The sequence below is a fragment of the Pseudorasbora parva genome, chromosome 18 (genome assembly GCF_024679245.1).
Source record: "Pseudorasbora parva isolate DD20220531a chromosome 18, ASM2467924v1, whole genome shotgun sequence".
NCBI classification, from domain to species: Eukaryota; Metazoa; Chordata; class Actinopteri; order Cypriniformes; family Gobionidae; genus Pseudorasbora; species Pseudorasbora parva.
In genome coordinates, this window is record NC_090189.1 from 33,682,907 (window position 1) to 33,701,912 (window position 19,006).

The 19,006-nt window shown below is 37.8% G+C and overlaps 1 protein-coding gene across 1 annotated transcript; it reads right to left on the bottom strand.

Moving 5' to 3' along the window:
* Positions 1-42: 42 nt before the first annotated feature.
* Positions 43-8,587, bottom strand: cldn2 (claudin 2). The gene is made up of 3 exons (XM_067423560.1): positions 8,488-8,587; positions 3,377-3,528; positions 43-1,055 (listed from the first exon to the last, which is right to left on the bottom strand). Exon 3 carries the CDS (start codon positions 998-1,000, stop codon positions 185-187), a length of 816 nt encoding a protein of 271 aa, XP_067279661.1. The 5' UTR covers positions 1,001-1,055; positions 3,377-3,528; positions 8,488-8,587; the 3' UTR covers positions 43-184.
* Positions 8,588-19,006: the final 10,419 nt, after the last annotated feature.

Here is a 19,006-nt window from a genome sequence, read left to right on the forward strand (position 1 = left end):
TTTTGAATCTCTAAAAAAAAACAGCAATGTCCAATAGAGAAGTGAAACCAAAAGCACCTAATTTTCTGTTTAATCAAATTCTCTGGGAATGTGTCTGTTTATGCCTTAATCCAACCTATTATAAGTCTTCTGACGGTCCAATTATTAATCACTACAAGAGGACTGTACAGACTAGTACAAATCCTCAAACGTAGCCGGTGACGTCATACCCGGCTGCTGTATTCTGCCGAGCCGATTTCCTGGCATCCTGTGCAGGCGTGGTGGAGTGGGTACTAGTGCTTGTATGGCTGTTAAGGGTCTGGTTCTTGTTGGTATGTTTGGGGTTTGTGGTGAATTGTAGGTTAGCTGGATGGTAGGGCATCGAAAGGGGCTGTCCTCGTGGGTTAGTGCGGTCAGGGTAGGGGTAATGGCGCCTGGTTCCCCTGCTACCGTCTAAATCATCACAACAGGATGCACTCAGCAGTCCTCCACCTATCATGGACAAAAGCGAAGAAGCCAAACCCACATACAGACAGTCACCTATCTCAAACTTAAGACTGGCTGGCATGTTCTGCATGTAGAAGGTCTGCACCACCTCATGGGTCTTCCAAGACACAGGGATCAAGGACAATAGCCCTGCCAGGAGAAACAGGAAACCTCCTGCCCCAGCCACCTTGGTCTTGGTCGAAGAGCCATCCATGCAGACGGTGCACTGCATGCCGATGGTGGACACTGCACAGGCCATGACAGAAAAGATGGACGAGATGACCATCATGGCCCTGGCTGCTTGTTGATCAGTGGAGAGTCCCAGAAGGGTGTTGTAGGTCTCACACTGAAAGGCTCCAGTGCTCTGGTACACACACTCCATCCACAGACCTTTCATGGTATCTACTGCTGTCACGATATTTGGGCTAACGTGTGCGGACGTTGCCCAATATGGCAGAAGAGTGGCTACCAGGGTCCCAAGCATGCCAAAAAGGCCAAAAAAGAAACCCATCAACTCCAGCGCTGCTATCGCCATGTCGGCCACTGAATGAACGTGTTCTCCAAAAGTCAGACACACTTCCACTTGATCACTGTAAAAGGAAGACAACTCACATTAGCTTTTACATAGTTTTTAATTCTCAATAATTGAACTGTAGTGTATTATTCAGAGCCGATCTCATGAAAATGCGTATATTTATACGCATTTTCATGAGAGTGTGCAATCTCGTGGAATGTAGATGCCAAAATGAGTTTTGGCATGCATATGGTACGCAGTTTTTTGCATGCATGATATGCACTTTATGGTGTATTATGCGCACAAACCACCCACCCCACCACCCCCATCCTATCCAAGAGTGTGTCATAAACATGCCATAAACTCATTTTTGAGATTGCACACTCGTACCATTGATACGCATTCATATGTGATCGTGTTGGTTATTCAATATTACATTTAAAGTTAATGTATAAAATTACCCTTTATGTCTGACATGAGAAATACCAACTTTTGCCATCAAACAGAAGGCTTAGAGTAGCACATGCTAGAATAAACAGATTACAGAAATATTTTCTTTAATAAATCAGATTAAGTAGGCCTCAGGGTTCTGAAAAATAGAATCAATGTCTAAATCAATGCACTGCAGTCAGTTATGTATTTACATATACTTATATGTTGTGTTTGTATCAAGTGGTGTTTATTATTGTGTTTTATTACTTGAGAACATTTCTAGAAGAGATTCCATAAATTAAGTGAAATTTAACTGGTATGTAATTTCAAATGTATTTATACATAACAAGTACAAGTACAATACAAGTTTCAATATAAATTATATTACATTTTAATTTAGAAACAATGCCAGAGGTGGACAAAGTGCACAACTTCATTATTTGAGTAAAAGTAACAGTACTATTGGTCAAATATTACTCGGTTACAAGTTAAAGTTGTAAAAAAAAAGATTTTTTTACTTAAGTAAAAGTACAGAAATTTTTGTTTTCAAAAGTACTTAAGTATCAAAAGTAAATTTCCTTTTTAAGTCAATGTATAAGTGTATTATTGTTGTATAAATGCACATTATGCCATCATTGTTTAAGCCAGTCATTGATGCTCCATTCGACACACTAGCATACGACTAACTTAAACTCATTTAAATACTTGTATAAAAGTTAAAAAGCTCTTTACAAAGCTGCTGTCACTTTAAATCCGAATACACAGATCCAATACCCTGATACACCCCTGATACACATCTGATATTCTCCCAACTGTTTACCTTCACTTAAGACATAATGAACTTTGATTATGTGAATACTCAACAAAATCAACATTTTGACATCTGTCGTCTTCCATTTTGCTATAAACTATAAATCAATGTTTTAAAAATGCTGGGAAATCATTGAACTTCACGAGACCCAACAAGAGTGATTCCTGAAAGCCTTTCTGCATAAACCCAAACACCTTTTAAAGAAGAAAAAAATCATCCACTGACTTTTAAAGCTGCTACAGAAACGACTTTGAGGACCTTGATATAAATGTAATAGTAAATGTAGTAGAAATGTAAAAAAAGTAAAAAGTAGACGAATGTTTGTAACCAAGCAGATCTCGCCCCTCATTGACTACCATCATTTTTTCCCCCTACTATGTCAATGGAGGGAAAGGTCTGCTTGAAAATGTATACAGGTTTGGAACAACTTGAGGTTGAGTAAATGATGACAGACTTTTCATTTACAAATAAAAAGAGTAAAAAGTACAAATAAGTAAGTTTCAAATGTAGTGAAGTTAAAGTAATAAGTTTCCAGAAAAAAATAATAGGCTACTCAAGTAAAGTACAGATCAAAAAGTGTACTTAAGTACAGTAATGAAGTAAATGTACTTAGTTACTGTCAACCTCTGAACAATGCTTGTAAGAAAATTTTGGAGTATACTTATCTTAAAGACAAGAGAAGTAAGTTACACATAAAGATGTACTTAAGTCCTGGTTAAAGGGATAGTTCACCCAAAAATGAAAAGTCTGTCATCATTTACTCACCCTCAAGTTGTTCCAAACCTGTATACATTTTCAAGCAGACCTTTCCCCCCACTGACATAGTAGGAGGGGAAAAACGATGGTAGTCAATGAGGGACGAGATCTGCTTGGTTACAAACATTCGTCTGAATATCTTCCTTTGAGTATAGCAGATCAAAGAAATGAATACAGGTTTGGAACAACTTGAGGGTGAGTAAAAGACAGAATTTTTATTTTTGGGTGAACTAAACCTTTAAGTAGGTTTAAAAAGCACTAAATGCCACTGATTGTATTAGCTAATTGCAAAAACCTTACATTCATTACACACTTAAGTACATTCTTTTAAAGTACATTATTTCCGTATCAACAACCCTTTTTAAAAGTATGCTAAAGTGTAATGAGAGTGTACTTACCCTACATATGTTACCAGGTGAGACGTTTCCAGTAGTTTGTAATTCACTCAAATGTGGATGTGTGTTCCCACAGTCCTTCTATTTGTGATCCTACCATCTCTTTTGTCCTGTAGATATGAGGAGCTGCCCTGTCCATGTACACACAGGCACCTCTGGAAAAGATAAGTTAAATATTTACTCGTTACTCACCCCAAAACTGACCTTTTCTGCATCCATCCCAAAAACAAGGCCACTGTGGAAAAGAACAATGTCATTCCTAGCATTTTAGTGTTATTTTTTATTTTCAGCAGTGTGGAATTCACAAAAACTGTTATCAGATGTGCTGTGCTTTATAAAATTGAATTTGATTTGGGCGTTGGCATTTAAACTTTTAGGGCATAGTATAAGTAGGAAAATTGGGATGCAGCAACAGCTTCCAACTGCTAATATTGCCCACAACCCATTACATGTTGGACAAGTATTCGATTAGAACTACAACACAAATAAAAAGCATTTAAAAATTACAAACATTTTGGATGTGAGTCTGACAGTTAAAGTCTCCATAAAATCTAAATTGACAATTTTTTTTTAAATTTATATATATATATATATAATATATATATATATATATATATATATATATATATATATATATATACACAGTGGGCAAAAAAGTATTTAGTCAGCCACCAATTGTGCACGTTCTCCCATTTAAAAAGAGGAGGCCTGTAATTTTCATCATATAGGTGCACTTCAACTATGAAAATACAGAAAATCACATTGTTGCTGGTAGTTTGGCCCATTCATCCATGCAGATCTCCTCTAGAGCAGTTTTGTTTTGGGGCTGTTGCTGGGCAACACGGATTTTCAACTCCCTCCAAAGATTTTCTATGGGGTTAAGAGCTAGGCAACTCCAGGACCTTGAAATGCTTCTTACGAAGCCACTCTTTCATTGCCCGGGCAGTGTGTTTGGGATCATTGTCATGCTGAAAGACTCAGCCATGTTTAATCTTCAATGCCCTTGCTTATGGAAGGAGGTTTTTACTGAAAATCTCAGAATACATGACCCATTCATTCTTTCCTTTACACAGATCAGTCGTCCTTGTCCATTTGCAGAAAAGCAGCCCCAAAGGATGATGTTTCCACCCCCATGCTTCACAGTAGGTATGGTGCAACTCAGCAATCTTTCTCCTCCAAACATGACAAGTTGAGTTTTTACAAAAAAAGTTATATTTTGGTTTCATCTGACATTCTCCCAATCCTCTTCTGGATGATCCAAATGCTCTCTTGCAAACTTCAGATGGGCCCGGACTGGCTTCAGCAGTGGGACACGTCTGGCACTGCAGTATTTGAGTCCCCGGCAGCGTAGCGTGTTACTGATGGTAGCCTTTGTTTCTTTGGTCCCAGCTCTCTGCAGGTCATTCACTAGGTCCCCTTGTGTGGTTTTAGGATGTTTGCTTACCGTTCTTGTAATCATTTTGACCCCACGGGGTGAGATCTTGCGTAGAGCAATAATTATGGTCCATGACCACTTAAAATATTTTTCTTCTAATATTTCTATTATTTATATTACAATTAGTGTAGTAATTAAGGTAAAATAGAGAAGTCCCATGCAAAGAGGCAAATTAGAGTAATTTTTTGGCTGAGAAAACAATAATTTTCATTTGTAATGCCATTACCCACTAAGTGCCTGTATAGCTCTTTAATAAATAATAGTCATGTTGCTCAAAGTATTGCAGATCGTAACTGCTTACTTATTTGTATGTTTTACATTTTAATACATATTATTTAATACATAAACATGGTCAAATACTAGATTTCTTTAAGACCCACGACTGGCAGATCAGCATGCTACTACATTTTTCTATGTAAAATAGTAAGGTTAAAATATATATATATATATATATATATATATATATATATATATATATATATATATATATATATATATATATATATATATATTTAAACTGGCCAAAAAAATCTAATAATCATTTTAGGACTTTCTTTCTACTTATTTGAGTGTTTTGTGTGTAATGCATGGCATACTCATTTTAAGAATGTAATTTTTTTTTTAAATCCCCATGAAAATGTAATTCCTGGGTAATGGTAATGCATTTTTAAATTTTTACCATTGTTGGTGTAACCCTTCTGTTCGGACCGGAACTTGAACCCGGGTCCCCCGGCATGAGAGTCGGACGCTCTAACAAGAAGGCTAAAGGTTGTAACCTCTAGCGTCAGTCGCTAAAGCGTCTCTTGAGGTCAGAGGAGTGAGGTTTACTCGAACAGCAACTACTACAAGCTGGCCTCTGTTACATTGGCATATACAAATGTACTGATATCCATAATTGGAGCTCAACAAAAAAATTGTGTTCAGAGAATTAACTTAGCTATAATCACCTTAATCTTTTAGATCAAATAGATTGCTTTTAATATAAAAACATTCTAAATGTTTTATTAGTGGTATCCAAAAGGACACATAATATTGCAACAAAGTGCACCAATGGCAGAAAAAGCCAAAATATCAACATTTGTTGATCATTTGTTGAATGTTTACTGACCTTTGCAGGTTTTGGGGCTCCTTCAGGCTCTTCTTTTTGAAACAATATTATGTCACATGACATACCAAAATGCATTATGGTCCAAAATGGTCATTGATATTTGTTATCCAGCAATGACATTAGAAAAATCACAATTTGGAGATAAGTCTTTCCGTCATAATAATGTAAATAAGCTTAGTATTATCACTGTATTTGTAAGAATCATTGAAAATATCAATACAATTATGCCCAAGTAGATTTTAAATTCACACACACACACACACACACACACACACACACACACACACACACACACACACACACACAGACACACACACACACACACACACACACACACACACACACACACACACACACACACACACACACACACACACACACACATTTGATATATTTTTACATATTTGTTGTATTTTTGTATTCAGATTTTAAGCTGAGGTAGTTACCCCTAATTACATTTTGGATTTTTGAACTCAATATTTCTTAATTTCTTATTAATTTTCATTTATAATGAATACTCACATGAGTAATTAATACGGAGAAGTCATTCAATATTGTGTATTTAAAAATGTATATTTTTAATATTATGCTTTGGACGCCAGAATTGACACGCCACGTAATTTACCCCTAAATAAGTGAAATTGGATGTGGAGGATGTTAACTGTGACAAGACGATAGACAGGACAGTTTAAACGGCGACAGGATGAACGTAAGCGATCTATCCGTTAAAGACAGACTGAATCCAAAATCCCAAAAACTGCCTACGAAATCCGCCTAAACCCTTAATCACTATTCTCTACTTTAGTGTGTGATAGAATGAGTGCACTTAAAGGGGGGGTGAAACACTCAGTTTCAGTCAATCTCATGTCAATCTTGAGTACCTATAGAGTAGTATTGCATCCTTCATATCTCCGAAAAGTCTTTAGTTTTATCATATTTATAAAAGAAATATGGGCTGTACCGAGTCTTTCCGGAAAAAACCGAGCGCCTGGAGGCGTATCGAGTGGGCGGAGCTAAAGAATCACAAGCGCGCAAATCGGTGACGTCCTCAAGCGTGGAGAAACCCATCTATCTCAGCTAATACAGATAATGATCCACAATCAAATCTGAGGCTGAAATAAACTGAACAGGAGAAACGGCAACATCAGGACGTCCGTCTCTGTGGTATGTAAGTTACTGTATTTAATGGCCTCTCCACATTTCTGTGTCTTTACTCGCAGTGTATGAGGACATGATTCGGTTTATGGACTATTGTATGCGACTAGACCTTAGAAGTAGCAAGCAGAACGGTTTTGCACGTCAGACTAGTGTAACGTTATACAGAGAACAACAATGGAGTAACCGTTAGTGCATTTGAATGACGAAGCACGCGATCGTATCGTTTACTGATGTTTACTCATGCGACGGTAGCCAATAGCAGAGACATTTGAAGTTGATTTACTCACCGGCATCTTCCAAAGCAGGACCGCTCTGTCAAAAACACACTTCTTTGGTATGATTTGGTGAAGTCCTGTGACAGCAGTGACCGTGGAAATCCACTTTGCGACGCGACTGAAGCGATGCCTTGAAGCTTCCCGTCATTTCTGCGTTCAAATCGGTTCAAATGCAGCGCTGCCTTCCCGGGGCGCGACATAAGTGTTCACAGACGACTGGATCTGCACCTGAGAGACTGTTTACAGCGTGCATTTCCTCTCTCTCCCTCTAGTTACGCGCGCGCGCACCCTTCCGGGAGAAGAGCCCGTACAGCCCATACAAGGACCTTCCGCTCTATTTAACGTCAATTAGACCCATACTCGAAAAAAACTCGCCGAAACTTGTGAGAAACCGGAAGGAGTATTTTTAACACAGAAATACTCCATCAAACGTCCAACATTAGTTTTTGAAACTTTGTCTATGTTTAGGATGGGAATCCAAGTCTTTAAAGGTGTAAAAAGCTCAGTATGCATGAAACAGCATTTCACCCCCCCTTTAACTTCGATTGTTTCGGACACCACTAAAAATGGCTGTCGCCTCAAACAGTGCAGGGAAGCCTATGGGCCTGCACTGTCTTCTGCTACACACTCAAATGTATGTAGACCTTTTTTCCCCACAAAAACAGTAGGCTATGGCCTACATCACTTTTAGCATTGTAATTAGGCGAATTACGCAGCATAGCCTAAGTGTGGAATGACCGGAATGACACACTTTAGTTTATGCACTCAACGGTCACAGATTTTATAGGTAGTGGAGGGAAAGATATCAGTCCACGTACGATGTTAAATGACAAAATAACCTTATGAAGTCTATAGCCTAACTTACACTTCGGTTGAGTAACATAGTTGAGTTACATAGTAGTGTATAATGTATAGGTCATTTGGGACACTTGTGCCTTTAAATACAATTTTATAGTTGTTTTATTTTCGTTGGCTAATGTGTATGTAAACATACATATATAAAATGTATGTTTACATACATTTAACTGCAGCTAATTATAGCTAATTATAGAAATCACAGGACTGCTGTTGTCAGTGTGCCTGCTTTTATTTTATTCAACAGTTCATCAAAAAAAGAAGTTTGTATTGAGTAACTTACGTTTTAGAAACAATATCGTCCCTTACGCTGTCTATTTTTCAACTCCAACGAAGATAGTTTGTTCAAAAGCCAGAAGCCATAGTAGCGGAGCTCAACAGTGGCGGCAATGCTGAATGAATCAGATTCAGAGTTTGTATTCTGATTCATAAAAGCTTTACGCCACCTACTGGTGACCAATTGACTGCAAATTAAGACCGCGCAAACATACATTTAAAGCAAAACAGCGTGTGGTAGGCTATATTAAAACAAATTAAAACTCATTAGTGCATTTTAATAAATTAATACATTGTCTTGTACAAGTATGAGCTAAACGATTACAAACTTGTTGTGTATACACCAAAATTCTGTCAACCATCACTACATTTTCCAAATGGAAAGTATGCCTACTGTAAAAACTAGTTTAATTAATTATGTTGTCTGTTTTGCCATTAAAACAACATTTTAATTTAATAGACAAAAACAATTAGGTTTACACATTAATTTATATAAATAACATATACCTAAACGTATACCCTACCTGTTTAGTTATGTCGTCAAGACCAGAGAGTCTGTACACCATTGCAGAAATATATGCTAATATCACAGAGCAGTGTGTGCTGTGTGTGCATGTGTTTTTGTGTGTGTTTCCTACACAGTTTGAGCTGGTTTCAACTGAGCCCTTGACTCAATCTCAGTTAGTAAATCACCTCACTGTAATAAGATTATACCAATAATCCAGCCTCTTACTGGAGGGTCAACCACGAACCAGCAAAAACAATAGATACATGTGACAGGCCATTTATGCCACTAAATAATTATTTTCACATTATACCTTTGTGACTTTATAATGTTTTCAGGTTGTACTGTACTGAATAATAAAATAAAATATATAGGGTCACATAATTCGGTGGGTAACAGAATTCGTCACAATGCCTCAAATCTTCACTGGTTCTGAATGTGTTCTCTCAGGAGTGAGATGTGTAGGTGCGGCATCCAGTCACATTTATTCAACAGTCCTACAACACTAAACCAAATCTTCAAACTACTTTAACAAAACCTCTGACTCTTCTGGCAAAATCAAACAGTCGGATCAAAACCTTTTCACTTAAGGGTGCTCCGATCAAGATTTTTGGGGCAGATCACAGATTAAAAATCACTGAAAGCAGCAACTGATATTGATCACCAAAATAAATAATACTGGAAAGATGAATCTGTATTTAAAGGTGCACTATGTAGTATTTTTGCAGTAAAATATCCAAAAGGCCAGGGTTATATATTTTGTTCATCTATCCCAAATGTTTCCAACTGCTAAGGACGGGACGTTTCAGCATAGAATCTGAGGAAGTCGCCTGTCAATTGTGTCATATCTGCGTTACCTTCGGTTTTATTTTGCAGAAACGCTTAGCAGTGTGAACATATCACAGCAGCCCAGAGTGAACGCACAGAGTAACGTCATAACATCATTTTAAACATGCTTAAATGTATCTAATATGATAAACAGAGCTGCTTCACCTTAAAATCATAACAAACGGAAACGCGGAAATGCTGCAGGCGCCCGGCGACTGTGTCCCGTCCCGTCATAATAATAGTCCCGGTACTCGTGAGCCGTGTGTGTGTAACAATCGCTCCAGCGGCCATGCTCAGCTCCTCAACACTCAGTCCTGCTCTGCTTCATCAGGGTATTCTCACAAAAATGCGTATAAATAGTACGAGTGTGCAATGTCGTGGAATGTATACGCCAAAACTCATTTTGGCGTGTCTATAGCACGCTGTTTTTCGCGTGCATATGATACGCATTTTATGGCATATTTTACATACGAACCCCCCACCCCACCACCCTAAACCTACCCAAGCGCGTGTCATATATACGCCATAAAGAGCGTATCATATGCACGCGAAAAACAGCGTATCATATGCACGCCAAAATGAGTTTTGGCGTGTACATTCCACGACATTGCACACTCGTACTATTTATACGCATTTATGTGTGATCGGGGTGGCTTCATACAACAGTAACGTTAATAACCGCATCCATGAACGTGATTTCTGCCCGAGTCCTATTTTCCACCGGCTGTGAGGTGAAGACCAAATGTCCCAAGATACTGCACTCAAACTTGGCGTCATCAAACTACGCCTTTATTTTGAATAGGCACCCTCCAGTGGACGAAAAGTTGCATAGTGCAAATAAAAATAATCAGCAAACTAATCGATTATCAAAACACACATTTTATTTTAACCACTATTTTTAAAAGTCTGTTGCGGTGCATGCAGTAAGAGTTGTTTGTTGTTTGAATCAACAATAGAGTTTAAAAAATACAACCAATGGACAGACAATGAGGTTAAGGCTTTAATATTTTTATATGTGGAGGATGTAATCTAGTGGGAACTGGAAAGTCGTGCACAGACCTACATCACTGGACTAATCTTCACGGTACAGTAGACCATGATGGAAATGCAGACCGCAACAGGTCTGGTGGAAAAATGTTCCTGCATGGGACAAATTGTTCTGGGTAATTTTGGTGAAAACAGGGCTTATTTCCCAAATGTTTATGTCCACTTAACTCCTTAAGCTTCTTTTGGATTTCTGCCTGAAATTGACATAACATTTGAAGCCTCCTCTCTACCAACATAAAATTAAGTAAATAGATAAAATGTATGCCATTTAAAATAAAATCCCTTAAAATAACACTACAAGTGCAAATGCTTTTATAAACATATGTGTCCAAAGTATTACAAAAATCCAGACGCTTTTGGAGTTTTTTTTTAATCTTGTCTTTCATTAAAGTGCATAACTAAGTGTAAATGTGTTTTGGGATTCTTTGGCAAGAGTTTTTTTTTAATCCACCGGATGGCAGCAAAGACTGGTAAAAAAAAGATTATTGTTTCTACTATTTCAATTTCAAAAGATACCTTCATAAAAACCAAAGAGAGGCAAAAGGCTTTTTGGATTCTAAAAGGGCCCAGCTTATCCAAAACCAACTTCAGCACTGACAAAAATTCACATTTGGTGTAATTTTTGCTGTTTCAGAGCTCAATACACAAAACACTGTGTGAGTGAATGAATTCCTCTTGATTCATCTGTCATGAATCAATCTATCAATCAAATTTATTTATATAGCGCTTTTACAATCAAGATTGTGTCAAACAGTATAATATTGCAACAAAATTAGATTTGGCTGTATAGACGTTCTGGAGAAAACAGTGATGTTATCAACTTATTTTAATTTATCATAGAGCGACAATGTTGGCAGATCTGTATTATAGTTTATAGAATTAATTAAAACCTAATTCATAAATTTAATTTGTATAATTAGTTGAATAACTTTGATCATAATTTTAGTGTCCCCAACTGAGCAAGCCAAGCCAAAGGCGACAGTGGCAAGGAACCAAAACTCCATCAGGGCATGATGGAGAAAAATAAACCTTGGGAGAAACCAGACTCAGTCGGGGTGCCAGTTCTCCTCTGGCCTATTAACACACCGTGTAAGATTATTATTCTGGCAACCTTACAGGTCAGAAATCATATTAGATCAGAATCAGCATATTGATTCATGATTCGGATCGCCAATGTCACGTGACTTCAGCAGTTTGGCAGTGTGACACGGGATCTAAATCATGACCGTTTGAATCTTTATATGAGGTTTGAAAACAAACGTGGAAGAGAAGACAATGCTGAATAAAGTCCTAGTGTTCGCTATTTTTGGACCAAAATGTATTTTCGATGCTTCAAGAGATTCTAATTAACTAACTGATGCCACATATGGACTATTTTGATGATGTTTTTATTAGGTTTCTGGACATGGACAGTATAGTGTGCATACACTTGCATACGCTCTCAGACTAAATATAAAATATCTTAAACTGGGGGTGAAACACTCAGTTTCAGTCAATCTCATGTCAATCTTGAGTACCTATAGAGTAGTATTGCATCCTTCATATCTCCGAAAAGTCTTTAGTTTTATTATATTTATAAAAGAAATATAGGCTGTACCAAGTCTTTCCAGAAAAAAACGAGACTAAAGAATGACAAGTGTACAAAGCGGTGACGTCCTCAAGCGTGGAGAAACCCATGGCTATCGATCAGATTCATTTAATACAGATATAATCCAGAATCAGATTCGGAGGCTGAAATAAATTGAACAGGAGAAACAGCAACAGCAGGACGTCCGTCTCTGTGGTATGTACTGTATTTAGTGGCCTGTCAACATTTGTGTTTACTCGCAGTTTATGAGGACATGATTTGGTTTATGGACTATTGTATGCGACTTAATCTTAGCAGTAGCAAGCAAAACGGTTTTGCACGTCAGACTAGTGTAACGTTATACATAGAACAACAATGGAGTAACCGTTAGCGCATTTGAATGACGAAGCACACGATCGTGTCGTTTACTGATGTTTATTAACGCGACAATAGCCAACAGCACAGACATTTGAAGCAGTTTTACTCACCGGCTGCTTCCAAAGCAGGACCGAACCTTTATCGCTGGGACCGCTCCGTCAAAAACACACTTCTTTGGTATGATTTGGTGAAGTCCTGTGACAGCAGTGACCGTGTGGAGATCCACTTTGCGACGCGACTGAAGCAATGTTGTGAAGCTTCCCGTCATTTCTGCGTTCAAATCGGTTCAATTGCAGCGCTGCCTTTCCGGAATGCTGTGCTGAAGCGTTGAAGTCGCTTGATGTCACCCATAGGAATAAAGTGGAGCATGGCGCAGACTATAATGACATAAGTGTTCACGGACGAGTGGATCTGCAGCTGAGAGAGTGTTTATGGGCGTGCATTTCCTCTCTTGCTGTAGTCACGCGCGCGCACCCTACCGGGAGAAGAGCCCGTACAGCCCATACAAGGACCTTCCGCTCTATTGACGTCAAGCAGACCTATACTCGGAAAAAAAACTCTCCGAAACTTTTGAGAAACCGGAAGGAGTACTTTTGTCACAGAAATACTCACTCAAAAACATCCAACATTAGTTTTTGAAACTTTGTCTATGTTTAGGATGAGAATCCAAGTCTTTAACAGTGTAAAAAGCTCAGTATGCATGAAACAGCATTTCACCCCCCCTTTAAACTGTGTTCTGAAGATGAACGGAGGTCTTACAGGTGTGGAACAACATTAGGGTGAGTCATTAATGATTTAAATTTCATTTTGGGGTGAACTATTAAGGTGTATTCGCACGTGATTAATATTATCTAGGGACCTCTGTAATTTAGAAATTACTCCTCCACATCTGAATTTTGTGTGGCAAAAGCAAAGTCTGTGATTTTACTCAAATTTACTTACTTATCTCCCGGATATGATGTCAAGACTTGTAAATGTTTTTTTTTTTTTTTCATTATATAGCTGTATGAAATCATAAACAGTCATATGTATCAATATTGTTTTGATTGTTTTATTGACTAATAAAAAATATTTTGGTCAATTAGAGAACAGATGCTACAATTAAAAATTGAACTGAGCACAGACCGGTGGCAGGAGTCAGATATCATTTATCACGAGTGAGAAGCTGACAACAATATACGATGGAAGATTCAGTATAAAAGCTTAATGTAAGCCCATTTAAGCGAGCTTGTCCTGTTCTGTTATGTTATGTTTTTCATTAAGAATAGTATTATATTATAATAGTTTAATATATTAATATTAAACACACCATTCAAGCAATTTGCTCCCAAGTACTCATTCTAAAGTGAAAGTATAATTTATAAACGTTATAAACATTATAAACATTAACGATGCGCATTATGAATGCAGCCTTCATTCTTTGTGAAAGATAAAGATAGAAAAGCGCACAGGAAACAAAACGATCCGCCTAATCCTGGCCAAATCACAGCGATGCTGATTCGCACAGGACTACTATTATCACAGGACCTCGGTGTTCGGCAAAATATAGTAGGTAGGCCTAATTTGCTGGGGAATGTTTACTTTACAAATTACAGACATGGCAGATTAGCACAGGATTAAGATCACAGATATTATTACAAATCACCAGGTCCCCAGATAATACTAATCCCATGCGAATAGGGCTTAAATCATTAAATAACAAAATTATAATTTACCTTAAACAAAATAAAAATAAAATAAAGGCAATAAACCAGGATTTTTTTTCCATGTAACTTAAATAATTGCAGTTTGCATAGTAACCATTTCAAACCAATTGGCATAGCATAAAAAAGACAATGTTGTTAGTCTTAAAAATATTGCTTTTCAAGCCATAGTAATCCATGTTTTTTGAAGGATTGGCTGTCAGTCTGTTTATGTAGATATTCATCTGTAAAGTTATCTGTTTAACCTGTTAGTTTAGTGCACACGCACAATTAATTACTCAGTGTTTTCTTCACATAGTCTTTCCTCCTCTTCGTTTTTTTCTTTCTTGCGCACCAGATTATTTATGAGTTCGTTTTGACAAGTCGCCACTTCGCCCCTCGCTGATAGCACGCGCTTACATCCAGCACAAGCCAAATCCATTATTAAACAGAAAGTAAACAAATCGGCACATGGGTCTGGGTCTCACGTCGCTCCGGCCATCCTTCAGCCAGGTGTCAATCAATTGGGGGTGGATGCAGTAGTGCACTTATTTAGGATTTTTATATAATACAAATTATTAATACTAATTCGGAGTTTAGTTTGCTAAAGATATCAGCAGTTTGGTTATGTTTGTACCTTTTTATTTATTTATCCCTTGGCCTCTTTGGCACCCCCTAGCAAGATTGCGTCCTTAGCAAAAATTCTATACTGTATATAACGTGCTGGGTCTGGCAGCATGGGTGCACCTTTTTTTCTTTCGGCTGTTCCTTTCAGGGGTCGCCACAGCGAATCATCTGCCTCCATCTATTCCTATCCTCTGTATCCTCTTCTCTCAGACCGACTACCTTCATGTCCTCCTTCACTACATCCATAAACCTCCTCTTTGGTCTTCCTCTCTCATTCCTATCTATCCTCGTCACTCCCAAAGAGAACCTCAACATCTTCACCTCTGCTACCCCTAGCTCTTCCTCCTGTCTTTTCCTCAGTGCAACTGTCTCACATGTCCTGTACACCTTTCCTTTCATTCTTGCTGGTACTCTTTTATCACACAACAGACCTGACACTTTTCTCCACCCATTCCAACCTGCCTGCACACGCCGCTTCTTCACCTCTTCTCCACACTCCCCATTGCTCTGGACTGTTGACCCTAAGTACATAAAATCCTGCACCTTCTTTACCTCTTCTCCTAACCTCACAGTTCTACTTGGTTCTCTCTCATTCACACACATATATTCTGTTTTGTTGCAACTAACCTTCATTCCTCTTCTCTCCAGAGCAAACCTCCACCTCTAGACTTTCGTCCACCTGCTCCCTGCTCTCACTACAGATCACAATGTCATCCGCAAACATCATATCCATGGAGTCCATGGAGATTCCTGCCTGACCTCATCTGTCAGCCTGTCCATCACCACCGCAAACAAGAAGGGGCTTAGAGCCGATCCTTGATGCAGTCCCACCTTCACCGTGAAGTCCTCTTTCTCACCGGCACACCTTACCACTGTCCTACTGCTCTCATACATATCCTGTACCACTCGAACATACTTCTTTGCCACTCCAGACCTCCTCATACAATACCACAGCTCCTCTCTTGGCACTCCGTCATATGCTTTCTCTAAATCTATAAAGACACAATGCAGCTCTTTCTGACCCTCTCTGTACTTCTCTCTGTACTTCTCGGCATGGATGCACCTATGCTGCCTATTCCACATAAAGGCGTAACCTTAATTTTACTTAATCGCGTCTGTGAATTTCCTGTCTGTGTGAAGCTACTGTTAAGGCTGATTTATACCTCTGCATTGGACCTGCCTCTACGCCGTGGGCTATGTCTTTTTCATTTATACTTCTGTGTCATCTTGTGATCTGATCAGTGCTCATATGAGAAACACAATAAAGATGAATAACATGAGAACCTTAAAAGTCCTTTCTAGAATAAAAGCAAATAGATAACATCAGTAACCTTAGTTCATAAACACAATGTCAAATTTATACTCACAAGTACATTTATACTCACAGTTGAGCATAAACCCAAGAGTTCTCAACAAAGGACTTTATAAGAGCCAAAAGAAGGTTGTGTGAGTTCACAATGTGATTTCCAGAGGCGGACAGTCAAGTATTTTTACTTTCCAAGTAATTTTGTTTTTTAAGTATATGTACTTTATCAGTGTTCTTCTTTGGAAAACTTTTACTTCACAACATTCCAAAACATAATATTGTATTTTTTACAGCAATACATTTCATATTGAATATTATTCAATACTTAATTACATTAAAAATCTAGTACTGTATACTTTTACTCAAGTAAAAGTATTTAACATTTACTTGAGTAAAAGAAAGTACAACATTTTTAGTGTAATTAAGTATTAAAGGTAAGAAAACACCAACTTTTATTTATGAAATGTAGTGCAGTAAAAAGCATGACATTATATATTATGCTTTGGAATGCAGTGAAGTAAAAGCTTTCTAAAGAAAAACACTGATAAAGTATACTTAAAAATTTACTTGAGTAGAAAGTAAAAATACTCAACTACCATCCGCCTCTGGTGATTTCCCTCTACCAAACAAACTGACTTACTATATTGTAGACACACTTATATGTTCAATTACCTCCAGGCAATGCGCCCTTAAGCTGCTTCTATTGGTAGTACATTTGTCCAAAATAATATCACACTAAGGATTCAACAAGGATAATTATTACAATAATGACAATACTATGCTTTGTCTGTTACAAGTAGACGATAATAGTTGTTGGTTTTACCAAAGTTTGCGAAGTTCAATAGAATTTTAAGAGATTTGTAGGAACTGTGAGTAGTCAGTCTTGTGCTTTAAAGAGCGTGATTCCTTACACTATATTGCCAAAGGTTTTGGGACACCTGCCATTAAATGCACATAAACTTTAATGACACCCCATTCTTAATCTGTAGGTTTTAATTTGGAGTTGGCCCACCCTTTGCAACTATAACAGCTTCACTTCTGGGAAGGCTTTCCACAAGGTTTAGGAGTGTGTTTATGGGATTTTTTGACCATTCTTCTGGAAGTACATTTGTGATATCAGGTACTGATGTTGAACGAGGCTCACAGTCTCCACTCTAATTTATCCCAAAGTTGTTCTGTCAGGTTGAGGTCAGGACTCTGTGCAGGCCAGTCAAGGTCCTCCACACCAAATTTGCTCATCCATGTGTTTATGGACTGACTCTTTGTGCACTGGTGCGAAGTCATGTTGGAACAGGAAGAGGTCATCCTCAAACTGTTCCCACACAGTTGGGAGCATGAAATTGTCCAACATGTCTTGGAATGCTGAAATTAGGAGTTCCTTTCACTGGAACTAGGGGGCCAAGCCCAACCCCTGATACACAACCCAACAACATAATCCCCCTCCACCAAACTTTACATTTACTTTATAACTTTATTGTCCTAAAAGGCAATTATTGTGCAGACAGTAGCTTACATACATGTTCATATAGCAACACAGTACACATCAAATAACACACATTTATAACAAATCATTTAAAATAGTAATAGCAGCAGGTATAAAGGAGTTTTTTTGTGTCTATTTGATTTACACAAGGGGAGTTTAAATCTCCAACCCGGTGAATGAAGTTGAAATTCAGTACAGAATTGGTGGGTAACATCTGAATGGACTAACTGGGCCTTCCTAGTCACACTATGTTCATAAATTTGTGTAATGGTCCTTATATCAGTTTCAATGATCTTGCTACACATTTTAACAATAATATTCAACTTTCTCCTATTCCTAACATTCAAATTACCGTACTAGCAAATAATAGAGAAACTTAAGACAGTTTCAATAAAACAGGAGTAGAACATTCTCAAAAAAGAAACATCCATATTAAAAGTTCAAAGTTTTCTCAAAAAATACATGCGTTGAAGAGCTTTTCCTCTAATGCTATCAGTATTTGCTTCCAATTTTAATTTGTCATTAAGCATGGTCCCTAAATATACTCTTTGACCACATCTACTTGATGTCCTTTTATGATGACAAGTAGCACAGATACAGAATTCTTCTTGCAGAAATCAGCAGACATCTCTTTTGTTTTTGAAGCATTAAGATTTAAAAAAGAATCCTCACACCATTGAATAAAATAATCAACCACTGGACCATGATTCCCATCTGACTCAGTAAGGAGAGACACAATTACAGAGCCATCTGCGAATTTAACTATGTTTCTTCCTTCAAAAAAACTGACAATCGTCAATGTATAAAGAAAACAAAAGAGGAGATAAAACACAACCTTGAGGTGTACCAGTGGACGATGGTATTAGACAACACACCATTAACACACACTCTTTGGACTTTATTTGTTTATTTATAACACAATGGCTAATTCTAAATGAAAATGTTCAGTAAGTTTCTCAGACAGAATGTGAGGCTGAACACAATTAAAAGCAGAGGAAAAATCATCAAAGAGCAGACGTATATGATTCTTAGTGCCTTCCAAGTGTGTTAAAATCATATTTAGTGAGGTGCAATTGGCATCTTCCACTCCTCTGCCTGATCTT